General features: G+C 40.4%; 1 protein-coding gene across 2 annotated transcripts in view; it reads left to right on the top strand.

Moving 5' to 3' along the window:
* Window positions 1–4,312: 4,312 nt before the first annotated feature.
* The window catches only part of OSBPL11 (oxysterol binding protein like 11), a 78,932-nt gene continuing 61,252 nt past the window's right edge, over window positions 4,313–21,992 (top strand). For both annotated transcript variants that reach the window (XR_011233878.1, XM_069472717.1), the window contains exon 1: window positions 4,313–5,231. Coding sequence is in view for 1 of the 2 variants with exons in the window: in XM_069472717.1 (XP_069328818.1) it covers window positions 5,032–5,231 (200 nt within the window). In the remaining variant the exon portion in view is untranslated. The remainder of the gene's footprint in view (window positions 5,232–21,992) is intronic.

The following is a 21,992-nucleotide window of genomic DNA, read 5'->3' as shown; positions in this document are numbered from 1 at the left end:
GATTCTCCTGCCTCAGCCTCCTGAGTAGCTGGGACTACAGGCATGCACCACCATGCCTAGCTAATTTTTTATTTTTGTAGAGATGGGGTTTTGCTCTTGCTCAGGCTGGTCTTGAACTCCTGGCCTCATGCAATCCTCCTGCGTCAGCCTCCCTGAGTGCTAGGATTATAGGCATGAGCCATCATGCCCAGCCTAAACCCTACCCTTCTAATAACAATGGCTAACAGTTGCTAAGCACTTACCATGTTATGTGTCAGACATGAGACTAAGTGCTTTAAATGACATGAGTCATTTCATTTAACGCTAACAACCACTCAAAGAGGGAGATTGTCTTAGTTAGCTAGCTCTGGCTGCTATAACAAAATACCATAGACTAGGTGGCTTAAATAACAGCAATTTATTTTCTCACAATCTGGAGGCTAGAAGTCCAAGATCAAGATGTCAGCATAATCAATTACTGGTGAGGCCTCTCTTCCTAGGTGCAGATAACCACTTTCTTAATGTGTCCTCACATGGCAGAGAGAGGGGGTAGGGGACTGCATGCTAGCTCTCTTGTATCTCTTCTTATAAGGACACTAATCCAATCATCAGGACTTCATCTAAACCTAATTATTTCCAAAATTCCCATCTCCATATACCATCGCATTGGAGGTTAGGGCTTCATCATATGAATTTTGGGGGGAACACAATTACTCCCATTTTACAGGTGAAGAAACATAGGCACAAAGAGGTTAGGTAACTTGGTTACATGGAGTGGAATCTGCATGTCAGTCTGACACTAGAACCCATGATCTTGACTATGATGCTACACAGCTTCTCTCCATAGGGAAGTATACACTAATCTGTCACCCAGCTGGACTGCAAGGGAAGGCACCTGAAACTCTCCACAAAGATGAGGGGCATGTCCTTCATTGAAGGCTTTCAGATATGTGCATTTCTTTATCTTTCTAATTCAAGTCAGACTCAGACTGTATTGTACAACAACAACAAAAAAGTTTTGGCTTTATATTATTATTTTAGTCCAAGCAAAATAGCTTCGGAAAGGTTTTTGCTTTAAAAAACAAAACAAAACATCCATCCAACCAACTCCCTTGGCTCTGATTCCAGCATCATATAAACTTCTGGTAAAAATTTAGTTTATCTTCTTGAGTTTCTTACACAGAATGTGCTGACACTCAAAGTTGAGTATTCAGACTGTATTTATGTTTTGGGGAACAGAGTCTCCATCTATCACCCAGGCTGGGATGCAGTGGTATGATTATAGCTCACTGTAGCCTTAAACTCCAGGCTCAAGCAATCCTCCCAACTCAGCCTCCCGAGTAGTTGGGACTATAGGTCCACCATATCCAGATAATTTTTTTTTAGAGACAGGGTCTCACTATGTTGTCCAAGCTGGTCTTGACTTTCTGGCCTCAAGCCAACCTCCCACCTTGGCCTCCCAAACTGCTGGGGTCACAGGTGTGAGCCTGGACTGTATTTTTCACTGTTAATTGACACCTGTCTTTCCAGTTGCTCCATCAGTCTGTTGTGAGTTTAGTTAGCATGAGCCATGCCCCAAGCCTTATTACCACTGGAGCAATGACAACATGGTTTCTGAGCCTCTACAGCTGAGGACTCCATGTTGTCCCTCATTCTTGGGTTGGAATGTTTCTCCATCAGACTTGCCATCATTCCAATGAAAACACACTCACAGTCTTTTTTTCCTTGATTGGAGTATGGATGATCATGGATTAGGGTGAGTTATTCTATGGCTGGCTGACCTCATTGATTTTATATATACAGATCTTCATCTAACTCAGCATTGGACTGTAAAAGGATAACTCTAAATCCTGTAGCCTCTACATATCACGGTTAGCTATTACAAAAGCCTCCATACCATTTTTTCTTGCATAGAGGAGTTTGGATTTATTCCTTAAATAATGAAAGTCTTTGGACAATTCTGAGTTTCACAGGGGCGCAATCAGAGTTGTGATCTGTGACATGCGTAGCACAGACTGGCAGTGGAGAGCCCCGTAAGAACATTACTGCATGATTGCAAATCCAGTCCATTTGCAGTAGTGTAGCCCCACCCCAGGCACAGCTTGGATCCATTTACTTCTCTCTGTCCCCACTGCCATCCCTCTAGTCCAAGCCACTATCATTTCTGACCTCATTTCCTCTAATAGCCTCCTAACTAGTTTCCCTGCTTCCTCCTTTTCTCCCACTAAAATCAGTTCTCTATGTGACAGCTAGACAACTTGTTTTTAAAAAATAGCTTTATTACAATATAATTGACCTACCATAAATTCACCCATTTAAAGTGTACAATTAAGTGGATTTTGGTATATTTATAAGATTGTACGACATCACCATTATCTAATTTTAAAACATTTTCATTAGGTTTGGAATGTGTTGCTTTAAAATTTTTTTTTCATTATCTGCCCCCCCCCCCAAAAACCCATACACATTAGCAGTCATTATCCATTCCCCCTTTCTCCTAGCCTCTAGCAACCACTAATTTACTTTCTGTCTCTATGGATTTGCATATTCTGGGCATTTCATATAAATAGAAACATACAATATGTGACTTTTTTGTGTCTTGTGTCTTTCATGTAGAATAATGCTTTCAGGCTGGGTGTGGTGGCTCATGCCTGTCATACCAGTACTTTGGGAGGCCAAGGCTCTTGGTTCCTTTTTTTTTTCTTTTGAGACAGAGTCTCACTCCGTTGCCCTGAGTTGAGTGCTGTGGTGTCAGCCTAGTTCACAGCAACTTCAAACTCTTGGGCTCAAGCGATCCTCCTGCCTCAGCCTCCGAGTAGCTGGGACTACAGGTGCGCGCCACCATGCCTGGCTAATTTTTCTATTTTTAGTAGAGATAGGGTCTCACTCTTGCTCACGCTGGTCTCTGACTCCTGAGCTCAAGCTATCCTCCGGCCTTGGCCTCCTGGAGTGCTAGGATTACAGGCATGAGCCACCTCACCCAGCCAACAAAGGGAAATCTAATGCTAGTAGGCTGAGGCGGGGATACTAGGAAGGCCTGTCTGTTCATTCTTCTTAGACTCTTGAAGCATTCTTTCCCTGAGGCAAGGCCCCTCTGGAATGCGGGTCTTATGACCTACTGTTGGACAAGAGTAGGTCAGAGAATTTCCTTATAGCCAGCTCCTAGATGGAAAGGCGGGGGAAAGTTAGAATAATAATTCTAGTTTTTATACCTGGCATTGGGAAAAAAGGGTTTCTATGACCCACCTTGAGGAAGAGGTATTCAGGTTTCTATGGCTCACTTCAGAGGAGAATGAGGGGTGAGAGACAGGAGGTTCTGAGGCTGCTTCTGAGGTCGTCCAACATCCTTTAGTTCAAAGTACTCAGCATGCCAAAGCACAATACTTTGGGGAATTGTTTTCTGAACCCAAACACTAGAATAAATAAAAATTGCTTTTTCTTAACTCCTTCATCTTTCATGTCTCACTTTAAATGTCATCTCCTCATAGATGGCTCTTCTAGGTTGTTCTCCTAAAGTAGGTTCTCCACACATCTCATTTATTTTCTATGTTATCCTCTTTTATTTTCTTCATAGCCTTAATTATATGTATGTCTGTATTTATTTCACTACTTTGTTTACTTTTTCAGCTTTGAGTAATACTTCCTTTCATGTCCTAATGTTTTGCATATAGTATACATTCAATTCACATGTCATCTTATTAGAAGGTAGAATTTACAATTAGAAGAGACTTGAGAAATCTCCTAGACAACCACACTTATTTTACAAATCCAAAACCAAGGTCTAAAGAAGGGTGCAAGTTTGGGGTTAGGAAGAGTACCTAGCTCCGATTTTGAGAGCTCTCTAATTTCCATGACAGCTTCTTTTTCATTTATAACAATGCTTTGCCTTACTCCAATGTCATGGGTTTTTTTGGTAAAATGACCAAAACGAAGAGGTGTGTTTTGTTTTTATGGTTTCTTATTTTTCTAAGCTTTCTTCCTAAAATGCATGGAATGGGCCCTCAAATGGAAGGAGAGGACCTGGTTAGGAATTGCCGGAAGTCACACACCCCAAGGGCACCATCTCCGGCAGCTCCCTCCTTTGTCTCTCCCTCCTGCACCGTCCCTGTTCCTCAAGCTCCTGCCGCGTCCTCCCTCTCCCTTTCTTTCCCCATCAGCCGCGGGGTTACCAGCCGGTTACCGCCACCCTCGAAGGCTCCGCCCCCTTCAGGGCCCGCCTGCCCTAATCCAAGATGGCGCCAGGCGCTTCGGCTCTGGGGGAAGTGAGCTCACGCTACTCCGGAAGGGAAGGTGGGGAGAGAACAAGGGGTGGGTGACCCGCTGTGTAAGCTGTGGGTGGGGCGGCGGCCGCGGGCCTGGCATTCACGCTTGAGTCTGGAGGCAGGAAGAGAGTCAGCTCCTGGGAACCCAGTCGAGGGCCCAGGGCCGGGGGCGCTGGAGGAAGTCGCCCCGAGCGGCTCGCCTCTGGCCCAAGGAGAGGCGGCCCTGGGAGCCGGCGTCCCGCCCCCGGCGGCCTCCTTCCCCGATCCTTCTCCTGGGTTGCGCGCGCCGGCCCTGGCTCTGTCTCGGGGGCTGCGGCGGGAACCGCCGAGCGGGCTGGACGGGACCCTGCCCCTGAGCACCAGCCGGAGGAAAAGAAGAGGGAACGCGGCGGGTCAGCACCTCAGCCCCGAGGTCGGGCCGCGGGTTCCCTGTCCGTGGTCCTCCGTCCTTCGCCCAGCCCTCCTGGCTAGAGAATCTACGACCTCCCCACGCTCCTGCTTCTCCTTTGAGTATGTCACCAAGCCCTCTAACCGGATGATTTTTCCTCCTTGCTTTTGCCAGGAAGGCGATATCCATATCTAAAGGATATCTGTCCTTGTCGCTACCCTTGCCCTCTTAAAAGTTTAACTTCAGTGGGAATGCGTATCCTCCTTTCTTGGACCATTTGACGGTTCCCACTCCAGCCGCCGTCTGATTTAGCAACTGGGATCACATTCAGATCAAATCTTTAAAAAAAAAAAAATCACCTATAAAGCTGCAGAGTTGTTCTCTCCCGCCCAAGAAGGGCAAATGGACTTTGGAGTTAAGATGCAGGGGGGTGAACCAGTGTCAACAATGAAAGTCTCCGAAAGCGAAGGAAAGCTGGAGGGCCTGGCCACAGCTGTGACCCCGAACAACAAGAACAGCGGCAACAGCAGCTGTAGGGGTGGAAGCAGCAGCAGCAGCAGCAGCAGTAGCCGCGGTGGCAGCGCAAAAGGCTGGCAGTACAGGTAAGGTATTTTCTCCAAGGTGATTTCCTGGGGTTGAGCTGGAGTGAGTCTCTGGAGTCTGCATTCCTGCAGTTGTTGAAAGGTAAAGTTTAGCCACTGGCTTCCAGAAGCAGCTGATACATCTCACTGGAACCTGGGACATTACCCAAGATTTAATTCATTCATTTGTTCATTCAACAGGTATTTATTGAAGGCCTTTTAGAGAATACAAGAAAGGTATCCCTGAACTTCCTCTACAGTTGGAGAGTTAGTTCTTCCTCTGATTTAATTCTGTAGTCACTTCTGTTTTTGCCTGTGTTGTAATTTCGTAATTTGTTTACAAGCCTGTCTTCTCTGATAGACTATGAGGGCAGGAACTGTTTAACTCCGCTCTCTCCAGAAGCTAGCAAATACGAGGTGCTCAACACTTATTCGTGGAGAGATCGGAGAAATTGAATCAGGAAAGATTTTTGCCCTCAGGGTGTTTGTGACTTAGGAAGGGGGATGTAAATGGGTAATTTGAATAGGAGGGTAAAGGTGCAGATACTAGTGCCTCTGATACTGTAAACCTGAGCCTGGAGATGTTTCCGTTTGAGTTGGTGAGGCTACTGCAATGCTCTGTCTTGACGAGAAATTCTACATTTGTTAATTTCCATTAATATGAATGAAAAACTTAACGGACAAGAAGGCAGTCCTGGAGAAGCAACAGAAGTTTTGTTTTTGTTTTTGGATATATGAAGTATAGGGGAAGTAATAACTATCCAGAATCTTAAGAATGAATGAAATCAGGACATCCTGTGGTATTGGAACTAAAGGGATGAATTTTTAAGTTTTAGTTGACTCTGTGCCTAACTGTAGTCCTTTTTGGCCCTTGCACTGTTTGTACTTGTGAAATTTACATGAAACTTGGAAGGGATTTCAGCCAAGATTTTGTGAAGGATATATATTTATCATGAATAATATTCACATATGTGAAACGAAGTGTAGAAGATTATAACTTTTTATTGCTAGTGTTCGTGTAGGACAGGAAAGTATATTTAGTTTCTCTGAGATGCCTAGGCTCACTTTTGGAATCAGTGTGGTCTTTTTTTTTTTTTTTTTTTTTTGTGGTTTGAGATTAACCATATAAGATTATCAATTACTTGGCAGGGATATTTTGATATAATTTACAGAAGCAAGATAAAGTAAAATTCCAGATAGTCAGAGGTCAATCTTCTAATATCCTCAGCTCTTTGAAACCTAGTCTCAAATTGAAAAGTGAAAACAGACTTCTTAGCACTGGGGAGAGTTGTCATAAAGCTTGCACTTCCATACTTTCATTCAGAGCCCAGTGATCTCTTATTTAGGGTATTATTTAATGGTTATATAATTTTCGAACTGGAATCTATTGGAAGCACAAATGAAAAAGGTTATTAGGGGAAATGTAACAGAGGAAATGGCAGCTGACAACAGGGCATTCAAAGAAGATTTGAAAAATTAACATGCAGATTCAGCTATATTACTTCCTAGTACAGTAATCATAGTCACAATAACTTTAATCCAGGAAAGCACACTGTTTACAAAGGCAGAGAACTGTGTGATTATAGTGGTGAACAATTTCAAAGGGAATAGCTAAAATTAAAAAAACAACAACACAACTCAAGTGTCTGGAAAATTCAGTTATGTAGAACTCTTCCCCAACGATGAAGATAAATAAGGCATTACTACATTTACATCCTGACATATATTTTGATTTTAATGTGGCTCGTCCAAGGTTAATCCTTCAACCTAGTTCTCTATCTGATTTATCCCTTTGTCCTCTAGGACATTGATCAGGCCAATTTCCCCATTGTCCTATGTATCTCCCTCTTCCTGGCTTCTTCTCCTGAGGCCCAAAGTTGCTAGATTTTTTTTCTTTTTTAGAGACAAGGTCTCATTCTGTTGCCCAGGCTGGAGTGCAGTGACACTATCAGCTCACTGCAGCCTCAAACTTCTGGGATCAAGCAATACTCTTGCCATAGCCTCCCTGCAGGCATGTGACACCACGCCCAGCTAATTAAAAACATTTTTTTTGTAGAGATAGGGCCTCAGTATATTGCCCAGGCTGGTCTTAAACTGCTGGCCTCAAGCAGTCCTCTCACCTTGCCCTTCCAAAGCTCTGGGATTACAGGATTGTGAGTCACCATACCAGCCATAGTCTCTAGACCTTTAAAAACAAAACAACAGTAATGACAAAAACCAACATAATCCTTTTTTCTTGAAAGCAGTTTATACGCACTGCCTCCATTTCCTTACTTCTTATTATTGCCCAACCCGTGGCAGTTGGCTCTGTCCTCACCAAGGATATGAGTGAAAAACAATGGATATGGATAGATTCTTTTTTTTTTTTTTTTTTTTGAGACAGAGTCTCACTCTGTTGCCCAGGCTAGAGTGAGTGCCGTGGCGTCAGCCTAGCTCACAGCAACCTCAAACTCCTGGGCTCAAGCGATCCTCCTGCCTCAGCCTCCCGAGTAGCTGGGACTACAGGCATGTGCCACCATGCCCGGCTAATTTTTTCTATATATATATTTTAGTTGGCCAGATAATTTTTTTCTATTTTTAGTAGAGACGAGGTCTCGCTCTTGCTCAGGCTGGTCTCGAACTCCTGAGCTCAAACGCTCCGCCCACCTTGGCCTCCCAGAGTGCTAGGATTACAGGCGTGAGCCACCACGCCCAGCCTGGATAGATTCTTAATCCAATTGATTTATCTGTAAGTATATGCTGTTAATTGTTTTGTCAACTTTTTTTTTGACACTACTTTCTTTTTTATTTTTCCTTTTCTTTTATAAATTTTTCCAAAACTTACAGTGTTGACAGACACTGCTTTCTCTTGGTTTCCCCTTAACTCCATCTAGTGTTCTCAGTTTCAGTGGTTGGCTCTTTTCTTTAAAGGCTGATGTGATAGATACTTCACTATCTTCTCAGGCTCTGTGCTTTTGTCTCATTCTCTTCTATAGCCTGAGCTAATAGGTTCTCAAGTCGGGAAACTTCTTTTTGGAACTCCAGAGCCATATATCCAAATGCCCATCTGAACATTTCTATTAGATATCCCATCAGTACCTTTAATTCTAATCTCTGCTGCAATTTACCACTTGAAATGGAGATTTCCGGTTATGTCTTAGTGGTTGAAATTTAGTGAAAACCTTGTAGTTCAGAACCTTGCCTTTGGCTTTGCAGACTTAGAAATTTAATTAACGTAATGTTTTCAAGGTTCATTAATATCGTATATATCATTACTTTGTTCCTTTTTATGGTCAAGTAATATTCTATTATATGAATATACCACATTTTATTTATCCATTCCTGGGTTAATGGACATGTGGGTTGTTTCCATTTTGTGGCTATCATGAATAATGCTGCTATGAACATTTGTATTGACATATATTTTCATTTCTTTTGGGTATATACCTAGAAATGGAATTGCTGGGTGATATAGTATTAATAACTTTATGTTTAACTTTTTAAGGAACTGTCAGACAGTTTTCCAAAGTAGAGGCAACATTTTATATTCTCACCAGCAATGTTGGAGGGTTGCAATTTCTCCACATCCTCACCATCACTTGTTATTGTCCATCTTTTTGATTTTAGCTGTCCTATATTCAGTGTGAAATGTTACCTCATTTTGGTTTTTGATTTGCATTCCTCTGATGACTAATGATGTTGAGAATCTTTTCATGTACTTATTGCTTACTGGCCATTTATATATCATCTGTTTGGAGAAATGTTTATTAAATCCTTTGGTTTTTTTTGAGACAAGGCGTTATTCTGTTGCTGGGGCTAGAGTGCAGTGGCATCATCATAGCTCACTGCAACCTTAAACTCCTAGGCTCAAGTGATCCTCTTGCCTTAGCCTCCTGAGTAGCTGGGACTACAGGTGTGCATCACCATACCTGGCTAATTTGACAAGGTTTCACTCTTGCTCCTGCCAGTCTCAATCTCCTGGCTTCAAGCAGTCCTCCCACCTCAGCCTGCCAAAGTGCTAGGATTTCAGGCATGAGCCACCTCGCTTGGCCCCTTTGCTCATTTTTGAATTGGGTTATTTATCTTTATTTATTATTGAGTTGTAAAAGTTCTTTATATATTTTGGATATAATTCTCTTATCAAATATATGATTTGCAAATATTTTCTCCAGTACTATGGGTTGTCTTTTCACTTTCTTGATGCTTTTGTAGCACAAAAGTTTTTAATTTTCATGAAGTCCAATCAGTTTTTTCTTCTGTTGCTTATACTTTTGTGTCCCATCTAAGAAACCTTTGCCAGGTCCAAGGTGAAAAAGATTTATATCTGTTTTTGCCTAAAGAGTTTTATGTTTTAGTGCTTACATTTAGGTCTCTGGTTCATTTTGAGTTTATTTTTCTTTATGATTAGCTGTATTTTTTTCTTGAATTATTTGCTTACATATTTTATTTGTTTTCCCATTAGATCTTAATATTTTTCTTGTTAAATGCTTGAGATCTCTTTTTAAAATATATATTAACATTTTAAAATATTAACTGATATTACTTTAAAAGTATTTTGTTGACTTTTTTTTTTTTTTTTGAATAGGTAAAAGGAGTATGTATATGCAGTGAAATATTTCCCTTGCATTCTTTCTCCAGCCACTTAGTTTCCCTCCCTGGAGGCACATTTACTGGTTTCTTGACTATAGTTCCAGAAAAGTTTGTATTGGTTCTTTAATAAATATATAACTACATGTAATATAGCTTAATTTTGTATAGTTAAATTCTTTGCTATACTTGCTGCAAAGATTTTCCTAGTCTTTGTATTTTAATTTAATAACATTTTTTCTGACATATATAAAAATTTTGTGTCAGAAGTCTTACTCTTATTTTTTCATTTCCCTTCTAATTATAAAGAGTTAGTTTTTTAAATCCTTATTTTCATGCAGTTTTAAAATGATTTGGTAGTTTTGTATTTAATTTTTTAATCTAACTGGAATTTATTTATTTATTTTTGAGACAGAGCTGCGCTTTGTCATCTGGGCTGGAGTGCAGTGGTGTCATCATAGCTCACTGCAACCTCAAACTCCTAGGCTTAAGCGATCCTTCTGCCTCAGCCTCCAAAGTAGCCAGGACTACAGGCTCTTGGCACTAAGCCCGGCTAATTTTCTGTTTTTTGTAGAGACGAGGTCTCACTCTTTCTCAAGCTGGTCTCGAACTCCTGACCTCAAGCAATCATCCTGCTTCGGCCTCCCAAAGTACTAAGATTACAGATGTGAGCCACCATGCCCAACCTGGAATTTATTTCGATATATGATGTGAGATATTGTGTTATGTATTACTGCATTACAAATTATTCCCAAATTTAATGTATTAAAACCTCAACATTTATTATTTCACACTGCCTGTGTGTCAGGAATCTCAGTGCAGCTTAACTGAGTCTTCTGGCTCTGGATCTTGCTCAGGGCTTGACTGGGAAGGATCCACTTCTTAGCTCATTCATGAGACTCTTGGCACAATTCAGTTCTTTGGCCCATTGGACAAAGACCTCAGTTGCTCATGAACCGATGGCTGGAGGCCTCCTTTGGTTCCTGGTCACATGGGCTCCTCCACACAGCATTTTATAACTTGCCAGCTTGTTTCATCAGAGTGAGGAAGTAAGAAGAGATTGCTAGTTAGAGAGACGTCACAGTCTTTTGTAACCTAAGCACTGAAGTGAAGTCACATCACTTTTTACTATTCATTAAGCAAGTCCTACACAAGTGTGTGAATATCAGCAGGTAGGAATCATTGGGAGCCATTCCAGAAAATGCCTAGACAGTTGTTAGTATAATGGACTCAAGATTGTCATCTGCCACTGAGATAGATTTAACTATTACACAATTGGAAATTTGTTTCTAAAGCGGAACGGTTGAGACTCACTTGATTTGATCAAACAAAATTTTTTTTTTTTTGAGACGGAGTCTTGCTGTTTCACCCAGGCTGGTCTTGAACTGCTGGCCTCAAGCCATCCTCCCATCTCAGCCTCCTGAGTAGCTGGGATTACAGATTCAAATTACCATGTCCAGCTCCAATCAAACAAATTTGATTTGATTGTTACGGCATAAGAGGCAGCTACTAGGAGATCAGTTGCAATGACCTAGAGATGAGATAGTAAAGAGAAAAGAAGGAAACCATTGGCCGGGCATGGGGGCTCATGCCTGTAATCCTAGCACTCTGGGAGGCCGAGGCGGGAGGATTGCTCGAGGTCAGGAGTTCGAGACCAGCCTGAGCAAGAGCGAAACCCTGTCTCTACTAAAAAAATAGAAAGAAATTAGCTGGACAACTAAAAATATATATAAAAAATTAGCTGGACATGGTGGCTCATGCCTGTAGTCCCAGCTATTTGGGAGGCTGAGGCAGAAGGATTGCTTGAGCCCAGGAGTTTGAGGTTGCTGTGAGCTAGGCTGACGCCATGGTACTCTAGCCAGGGCAAAAGGGCGAGACTCTGTCTCCAAAAAAATAAAATAAAATAAAATAAATAAATAAAGAAGGAAACCATTAAAGGAAGATTGACAGAACTTGGTGAATGGTTGGAGGGTGGTAATGAGGAAAGCAAATAAAGATTGACACTAGTCCAGATTTGAAATTCTGAAAAGTCTAGAGGAGAAACAGATTTGGGGAATCAAATTACATATTTGGTTTTAGTTATGTCCAGCTTAAGTTGCCAGAATGTTTCAGTTATATATCTAGTCATCCCTTAGAGATACATGCATTGGAAATGTAGATAAATTGTCTTTATAGTATCCAGAATGTTTTCGCTTCTGTTGCCACATTTAATTCTCGTAACTCTTGGAAGAAGGTGGGGCATCATTATCCTTATTTTGCAGTGAAGAAAACCTAAGTCAAAATGAGTTGGCCAAGGTTACATAGCTAGTAAGTGGACAAACTTTTTCTATTTCTAGGTAGTTATTTGCATAGTGGTATTAAAAGTATATAAGCCCTCTAAAGGAATGAATAATTATTGATAACTATAATACTTTAGTATGTGGTTGGTTTCATAGTGTTGTAACTCATGCAGTAAATTTTTGAGCTTCTTCTATGTGTGAAGCACTCAGTTAATTGCAAGTCATTGTGCACACCCAGAACCATGAAAGTAGGAACTCCAAGGCTTAGTTTGGGAGGATTATCAAAAGAATCAGGAAAAGGAAGTGCTACAGCTGTATTTCCAAAATAAGTTATGATGACCTTTTTAAAAATTAAAGTTAAGCATTGAATTTATTAGGTTAGCCTTAAATTTTCTTCTTTCCAGAATAATTTATATTCATATGATGTGGGCCTTCTTTACCATTAATACCAAAGATAGATTTCTTAATTCTGGATCTTTCCTTCCTTTTTCACAGTGAATGTTCATAGTTTATAAAATGTGCATGTTTCCATTATTTTTGTATTCTTCATGTCAGCTTCCAGGGAAATATATAAATCTGCAAATATGCCACCTGTTTATTAAAATGGGCACAAGAGAACTATGCAAAAGAGGAACTGGAAGACAAACCAGGGTATATGATGGGCCTGCTTTTTCTTATTTTGAGCTCTACACTGGTTAACCATTATTAACGAACAGGCACATCTCTTTTCCTCATGAGCAAATAGTTATTCTTTCAATAAATGGGTAGAAATCTGCAAATGTGTAGTATAGAAATAATTTGTGTGGTCAGACCTGGTATCTTCCACTGTAAATACTCTGTTACAAGGAAAAGTACCTGTTTGCAAATGGGAAAAAGAGATGGGCCTAAATATAACCTAATATTTACTGTCTTAGAGGTTTCATCTCTTGTTTTGAGGTTGATTTGAAGAAAAAGTCATCAGTGTTTGCTTTTTTTCTCTGCAGGGGTGAAAGGGAAATTGAATATATATTTCTGTACCCTAGTTTTTGTTTTCCCTGTCTGAAATCTGTTGTAGATGCTAGTAAAAAGAGGAGAAAGACAATTTATAGGCATATAATTGAAAACTATAAAGTATTGTTCCAAAATCTAGTGAGAACTCTACCAAGCTTTGAGGAGCAAGATTTGGCTTATTGTAGTGTGCCCTGATTTTTTAATTTCCTTACATTTTTTCACTGCATAGCTAAACACATCCTATTTAAGTTCATATTTTCCATAGAAGTTCTACTATATCAAAACTGTACAAACAGGTTAATATTAGAACATGCCAATTAGTCTTTTTAGTCCTTTTCAGATAAATCACATATTTTACGTCCTAGAGGAAATTGTTCATCAAAATAGACTTTTGGGGCTGGGCATGGTGGTTCACTCCTGTAATCCTCGAACTTTGGAAGGCCTAGGTGGCATGATAGCTTGAGGTCAGGAGTTTGAGACCAGCCTGAGCAAAAGTGAGACCCAGTCTCTACAATAAAATAGAAGGGAAAAAAAAAAAAAAGTTAGCCGGGCATGGCGTCATGTGCATGTAGTCCCAGCTACTTGGAAGGCTGAGGTAAGAGGATCTCTTGAGCCCAGAAGTTTGAGGTTTTAGTAAGCTATGATGATGCCACTGTACTCTAGCCTAAGCAACAGAGTTGAAATCCTGTCTCCAAAAAAAAAAAAAAAAAAAAAAAATTCTCATTATAAATAAATGAGATTTTAGCATAAAATTTTGAGTGGCATTTTATCCGCTTTTGCTATCATGGTAAGTAGTGATTTAACTAAAAACAGCAATTGGGAAGATTCTATATATAAAATATAGGACTTAAGCCTTTTGAAAAATAATTTTTTACTGTTTGATTCTTGGTAGCTCAGAGGTACGGTTTTCATTGTAGGGTATACCTTGTATATTTTAAAGTGATATTTTATTTTAAAATTTTCGGATAATTTTATGGTCCTACAAGATATGGAAGCATTTGATTATGCAGCTTTTGGTTTTTTTGTTTTGTGTTTGTTTGGTTGCTTTTTTTTTTTTTTTTTTTTTTTGAGACACAGTCTCTCTCTGTTGCCCAGGCTAGAGTGAGTGCCATGGCGTCAGCCTAGCTCACAGCAACCTCAAACTCCTGAGCTCAAGGGATCCTCCTGTCTCAGCCTCCCGAGTAGCTGGGACTACAGGCATGCACCACCATGCCCGGCTAATTTTTTCTATATATATTTTTAGCTGTCCATATAATTTCTTTCTATTTTTAGTAGAGATGGGGTCTCGCTCTTGCTCAGGCTGGTCTCGAACTCCTGAGCTCAAACGATCCGCCCACCTCGGCCTCCCAAAGTGCTAGGATTACAGGCATGAGCCACCACGCCCGGCCTTGTTTTGTTTTTTTTTTTTGAGACAGAGTCTTGCTTTGTTGCCCGGGCTAGAGTGAGTGCCGTGGCATCAGCCTAACTCACAGCAACCTCAAACTCCTGTGCTTAAGCGATCCTACTGCCTCAGCCTCCCAAGTAGCTGGGACTACAGGCATGCGCCACCATGCCTGGCTAATTTTTTCTATATATATTTTTAGTTGGCCAGATAATTTCTTTCTATTTTTAGTAGAGACGGGGTCTCGCTCTTGCTCAGGCTGGTCTCGAACTCCTGACCTTGAGCGATCCACCCACCTCGGCCTCCCAGAGTACTAGGATTACAGGTGTGAGCCACCGCGCCTGGCCTGGTTTTTTTTTTTTTTTTTTGAGACAAGAGTATCACTCTGTTGCCTGGGCTAGAGTGCTCAACCTCAAACTCCTGGGCTCAAGCAATCCACCTGCCTCAGCCTCCCGAGTAGCTGGGACTACAGGCATGCACCTCCACGCCTGGCTAATTTTTAATATATTTTTAGTTGTCCAGCTAATTTCTTTCTATTTTTTTAGTAGAGACTGAGGTCTCACTCTTGCTCAGGCTGGTCTTGAACTCCTGAGATCAAATGATCCGCCCGCCTTGGCTTCCCAGAGCGCTAGGATTACAGGCGTCAGCCACGGTGGCCGGCCTATGCAGCTTTTTTTTTTTTTTCATGTTATGCTGTTTATTTAACTTCAAAAACATTTCAGTATTCTAAATACAAAAAAATAACAGAACGTTGCAAATGTGTTTAAGTACAGAAGGTTCTTGAACTTTGATGCAGTGGCTTTTCCACTTTGCTGACAATGAAGAGTTCTACAGTTTGTTTTAAAACAGTTTAAAAACTACCTCACTTGACTAAAAAAAAAAAAAAGAATCCAAACACTTCTTATGCCAGTTGACCTTGCTTTGTCTACAGCTAAGAATGGCAGCAGAATGGTATGTCACTGTATACGAAAACAAGACAACCTGAAGCTAAATGGATGCCTGCTGCCATGTCAACAGGTCCAGCTCACAGTGCACACCCTGAGCTATGGCCACTCTAATGGGCATATTTCCCCATGGCCTCAATGCCAAGCAAGGAGCAGCAAGAGTTGGTCTTGGTGGTTTGGTTCTTTTTACAAACTATAGATATGTACAGTTGATAACTCAGGACTCCTAGCCAATAACCATACAATAGCCACCTTACAGATTTAAAAAATGCCAGAAACATCTTTAAATGCTTTGTTACACCAACAGCAAAGTGCACAGAGTGAGGAGAACAGAGAGTGTTATTTCATTTTAAAAATGTTTAGAAATATGTACAACTTTGATACAGTTTCAGGGTACTCCAGACACCCATGGCCACTGCATGTAAACCACTGAAACAATTTTTAGAGAACTTTGAGACTACAATATGATTGTGATCAAATTTTGTAATTAAATCTAATGAGGGCTATAGACATTTCTCAAATAAAAGATGTATTAATTATAGTCCTCTCCTACTCTAAGGTATTCACAAGGAGATAGATCAACAATTTTTTATTTCTCCTTCTCCTCTTTCTCCTCCTTCTCATCTTCATCTTCTTCTTCCACCTTTTCCCAGGCAACTTTAGCAGGACCCTTTGCACCATCAAACTTTCCTTTAGACTTATAGTCAGCAACATCCTTCAGCTTTGCAGCCTTAGTGATATAAGGCTGCTTTTCCCTATCACTTAAGTTATTCCACATGTCACCCAGCTTTTTTGCCACATCTCCATTAGAGATGCTAGGGTTTGTGGATTTGATCTTGGGGTGGAATTCCGAACAGAGCAGGAAGAATCGAGATGGTGGCCTTTTTGGGGACATTAGGGTCCTCCTCCTTTCCTCCCTTAGCTGGTCCATAATCCTTCATTTCCTGAACATAGAGGACTTTATCTGCCTTTGCCATTTCATCAAATTTGGACTTCTCTTTCCCAAACATTGTCTTCCATCTCTCAGAGCACTTATGGAAAATTCTGCAAAATTGACAAAAGGACCTCTGGGTTTCTCTTCATATGTTTTCCTCTGCATGTCTGCACAAAGAAGGCGTAAGTAGACATCTTGCCCTTTGGTTTCTTGGGATCACGTTTAGCCATCTTGACTGTATTTTTCACTAGTCCTTTTATGCAAATATTTGTATTTGTAATTGGGAGATGATCAGCTTCAATAGGGAACTTCAATAGTTGAAGAGTTTGAAGGTGTTATGTTTTGAAAGCAAAAATTATGATGAAAACTATTATTAAAAAATCCAACTCAAGAGGGTGAGGTGGGAGGATTGCTTGAGCCTTGGAGTTTGAGTGCAGCCTGGGAAACATAGTAAGACCCTGTCTCTTAAAAAAAAAAAATGCTTCAGAGATTTTTTTTTCTTTTATTTAAATAATAAAATGAGCTTTTTGTATTTTCTGTGTTGTTTTTTCAATAATTATTTATAGGGATTTTTAAGAAAAAATTTTTTTAAGAAAAAATTTAAGAAAAAATTTTTAAGAAAAAATTTATAGGGATTTTTAAGAAAAAATTTTTAAGAAAAAAAAATTTTTAAGAAAAATTTGGAATATGTTGTTACTTAGATCATAAATACGAAATTTTCAATAGACGAATTGACTCTTCAGTCAGGTAATAAATGTATGAAAATAAACATTGCCTAGTGCTTCATATGGGGTCTTCTCCTTTTTTTTTTTTCCTGTTTATTCAAATATGGGGGAAGGGAAATGCTTTTCTGCTTTTTCTTTTTACTTTGAATTTAGAAAGATTTAATCCAAAGGAATAAGACATTCTTTGTATTCAGTTCTTGGATTATGCTATTATAGACAAAAATTAAGTGTTACTGTAAGTGTATTTTGGAACAAAGTATGGTTTAAAGCCAGTGAGGTATATACAAAGGTAGAATAGACATTCAGATGAGGAAGGTGGCAGTGGGAGTTTTAGTGATCTGCTCTTTGTCTGTGGTGTCTTGGTCTCATTGAAATGGCTACTAGGAGGATGTTTTAGAGGTATATGGGGCATAAATAAATATTATGCCATTGAGATATTGTACTAGAAAAATATTTTCTACTTTTCTCTAAACATTTTTAATGTGAAATATGTTGCTCTTATTTTCAGACTTGACTTTTGAAATAACAGTTTTCTATTTAAAAAAAACTTTAGAATTTTGAGAGCTTTTTGCACACCTTTTAGGCTGAAAGGGGCGTCTAACTAACACAAGAGAAAACTGAGGCCCAGAAACGTGAAATGATTTGGCCAAGGTCACTCATGGAGCCAGTCAGTGAGAAAGTCAGAACTAGATCCTCTGTCCTGCTTAGGAACTCATTCCAGTAATACTGCCTCACACTTAAATTTTAGAAACTTAATTTTGGGCCGGGCGCGGTGGCTCACGCCTGTAATCCTAGCACTCTGGGAGGCCGAGGCGGGCGGATCATTTGAGCTCAGGAGTTTGAGACCAGCCTGAGCAAGAGCAAGACCCCATCTCTACTAAAAATAGAAAGAAATTATATGGACAGCTAAAAAAATATATATAGAGAAAAAATTAGCCAGGCATGGTGGCGCATGCCTGTAGTCCCAGCTACTCAGGAGGCTGAGACAGGAGGATCCTCTGAGCCCAGGAGTTTGAGGTTGCTGTGAGCTAGGCTGACGCCACGGCACTCACTCTAGCCTGGGCAACAGAGTGAGACTCTGTCTCAAAAAAAAGAAACTTAATTTTGAACTTATGGGATGTTGAAAAGCCTACTAGTAATGTCTAAAAGTTCTTGTTGATAGGTAAAAGCTACACCCTGTTTTTGTTGGCAAACAATTGCTGGTGTGAGGAAACAGGCCTCTTTTAAATTGAAGGGTAAGAGTTAAATGAGTGCAACCTCTTTGCAAAGTAGTTTAGCAACATCTGTAAAAACTAAAAATGTGTATACCTTTCACCTGGTAATTTCACTTTTAGCAAATGTACACAAAGATCTGTACAACTCGGTTTGTTACAGCATTGTTTGTAATAATAAAAGCCTGGAAACAAATGTCCATCAGTAGGGACTGGTTAAATATATAACTGCTATACGGCCATGCAGATGTTAAAGATGAATTAGATCCTTACGTGTTGAAATGAAACCATCCTTAAGAAAACTGTTTCTTAAGAAACCTTAAGAAGAACAAGGTGTAGAATACTATGTATAATTGGAACCATTTGTTTAAAAAACAAAATATGTGTGTGTTTTATATGCTTGTGATGCATAGAGTATCTTTAAAGAGATACACAAGAAATTGAGGGAAGTCATTGCCTCTAATATAAACTCAGCCAGACATTAGCTAAAGTGGTGAAAACAGATTTTATTCGGTAATTACTGACAGTAGGGGAAAGAGGTGAGCTCCATTCCAATTTGTGCAGAGGCGATTGGGTGTTTGGAAGGGAGTGTGAGGGAGAAGGGAGAGCAGAGCCTCCACAGAGTCAGAGAAATGAAAATTACAGATGGTTGGTCAGCGTAAATGTGATTAGCCCAGCTGTGTTTGCTGGCTGATGGTTACTGAAGTTAGGATTCTATCCTCTCATAGAGACTGGGAAATAGAGGCCCTATCCTTCCTCATGATTATATTTCAAAAGAATAGTTTTCAGATCCTTGAGAAAGATGCTTCTGAGTTTTAAGAGATACATACTCACAATTGTAAGCCCTTTTGAATAAATGTTCTAAGGCATCAGTCCCCAGCCTTTTTGGCACCAGGAACCAGTTTCATGGAAGACAATTTTTCCACGGACTGGGGTGGGGTGGGGTGGGGATGGTTTCGGGATGATTCAGTTGCATTACGTTTATTTTGTAGTCCAACCTCTCTGCTAATGATAATCTGTATCTGCAGCTGCTCCCCAGCGCTAGCGTCACTGCCTCAGCTCCACCTCAGATCATCAGGCATTAGATTCTCATGAGGAGTGTGCAGTCTAGATCCCTTGCATGCTCGGTTTACGGTAGGGTTTGTACTTCTATGAGAATCTAATGCCACCGCTGATCTGACAGGAGGCGGAGCTTATGTGGTTATACAGAGGTATGGGGAGTGGCTGTAAATACAGCTGAAGCTTTGCTTACTTGCCAGCCACTCACCTCCTGTTGTACGGCCCAGTTTTTAACAGGCCACAGGCCGGTACCGGTCCACGGCCCTGGGGATTGGGGACCACAGCTCTAAGGGATGTTAGGGGCCTATGGTCAGGTGTTGACTTGAGCACACAGTAAATTCTCCTGGCAGCATTGAGCTTTCTCAGGCAGGCATTTTAGTGGGAGGCTGCGGTCACGGCCGCGGTCAGGACGCGGCCTTATGTTGCTAGAAGCCATTGGAGAGTTTTGGTCAAGTCTCTTACTGCAGGGGTTTGGATGGAGTTGTTATGTGCCAAGAGTTCTGCAGGTCTTACCTCTGAACAGGAGGATTGATGGCTGGAGGACAGCGTTGGATAAGAGACTCTTCACTGGAATATGCATGTAATACTTGTTGAGAGAAAATTTTTCATGGCTCTCTCATATTCCTGCATGTTTTATTAGCAGAGATACTGGCTGCTCTTTGTTCCATACTATTTTTTCAAGAATGTTTGTATAGCAGACAGCCTTGGAAGTTAGAGATAGTGTCTCCCTCCTGAACCAAGGCTCAGCTCTTTCCCCTACTGTTAGTAGTTACTGAATAAAATCTGTTTTCACCACTTTACCTAATGTCTGGCTGAGTTTATATTAGACAGAGGCAAGGACTTCCCTGGATTTTTTTTTATCTCTTCAAAGTTAGAGATAGTATCTCCCTCCTGAACCAAGGTCAGGTTTATTTACTGTCCGGTATGATAAAGATAATATCTCCCTCTGACAGAGGCCAGGCAGACTGTGTTTATTACAATATTTGGGTTTCCTAAACTTGAAGTTCCTTTCCTGTAACACAACCCACTACTTATGTAGGCACTGCTCCTCTGCGTTGCCCTGTGTGATTGGGCTGATGATCTACTGCTATTGCTGTGAGTCTTTGCCTCTGACTCAGTAGTTTCATGTCTTCTGCCAGCATCTGTGAAACTGTGGCAGGCTAATTTGTAGGGTAAATCTCAGACCCTTTATAGTTGCTGACAAATACCTACTGGAAAAAATACAATAGTTATTTTTTTAAACAAAAGTAGTGGAAATCTCTGGGCCTTTTAGGTACCATTCTCATTTGAAAGTGTCAGGCTAACAAGGTATACAGAGACCACTGATCTAGAAAATGCGCCCTTTGCCTGCAGAGGCATTGACTTCATGGGGTGGGAGAGAACCAATATTTGTTGAGCGCTTACCATGTTGAAATATACTTTACATATATAGGGGTTGGAATATATTATCTCTTACTCTTTTTCCCCATTATAAGTCTGCAAGATAGATGTACTTATCCCCATTTACAGATGAGGAAACTTAGGTTCAGATGTTTTAAGGTCACCCTGGAATTCAAACCTCTATTTATCTGCTATTAAGCCCATGCTCTTTTCATTGTAGTTAACAGCTTCCTAACTTTGTGGAGATGTTAGAGGTGACTTTCTACTTTTCCATATAGGAGCTTCTTCCATCCTATCTTCATTCAGGCTTTATGGTCAAGTGGCGGGTTAGTTGTCTGCAAAAATTAGATTGTGTAGGATCTCTCTCTCTCTCTTTTTTTTTTTTTTTTTTTTTTGAGACAGAGTCTCACTCTGTTGCCCAGGCTAGAGTGAGTGCCGTGGCGTCAGCCTCACTCACAGCAACCTCAAACTCCTGGGCTCAAGCGATCCTCCTGCCTCAGCCTCCCAAGTAGCTGGGATTACAGGCATGCACCACCATGCCCGGCTAATTTTTTTTTTTTATATATATATATTTTTAGCTGTCCATATAATTTCTTTCTATTTTTAGTAGAGATGGGGTCTCGCTCTTGCTCAGGCTGGTCTCGAACTCCTGAGCTCAAACGATCCGCCCACCTCGGCCTCCCAGAGTGCTAGGATTACAGGCGTGAGCCACCGCGCCCGGCCTCTCTCTCTTTTTTTGATTGGCATAGGCAAACATAGTTCTGTTTCTTAAACTTTGTGAAATATCTCTAAAAGCATAAGACAATACAAGAGATCTAGTTTGTAGTTTAAGCAGCCCATAATTCATACCATTCTTGGAAGCTTTCTATGTCATCCTCAAAATACAAAAGAATTTCATATTCTACTCTGTAATATATTTTATGGGGTTTTTAAGAGGTTAATAAATAATATCCTAAGATCAGGACCAGTTGAGAGGACACAAATATCAGACAGGATACAATCAAATCGTCAGTTTTTAAAGTTGTGGTAAAATATACACAATAAAATTTACCACTTTAACCATTTTTAAGTGAATAGTTCAGTGGCATTCAGTGCATTCACATTGTGCTACCATCACCACTATTCATGTCCTGAATTTTTTATCATCCTCAAATGAAACTCTGCTATTTATGAAGTAATAACATCCCTCCTCTTGGCCCCTGGCAACTACTATTTTACCTTCTGCATCCATGAATTTGACTATTCTAAGTATGTCATATAAATGGACTCATATGATATTTGTCATTTTACATTTACATTTAGCTTATTTCACT

The sequence above is a fragment of the Eulemur rufifrons genome, chromosome 7 (assembly GCF_041146395.1).
Source record: "Eulemur rufifrons isolate Redbay chromosome 7, OSU_ERuf_1, whole genome shotgun sequence".
Lineage (NCBI taxonomy): Eukaryota > Metazoa > Chordata > Mammalia > Primates > Lemuridae > Eulemur > Eulemur rufifrons.
This window is presented reverse-complemented; position numbering and strand designations above follow the sequence as displayed.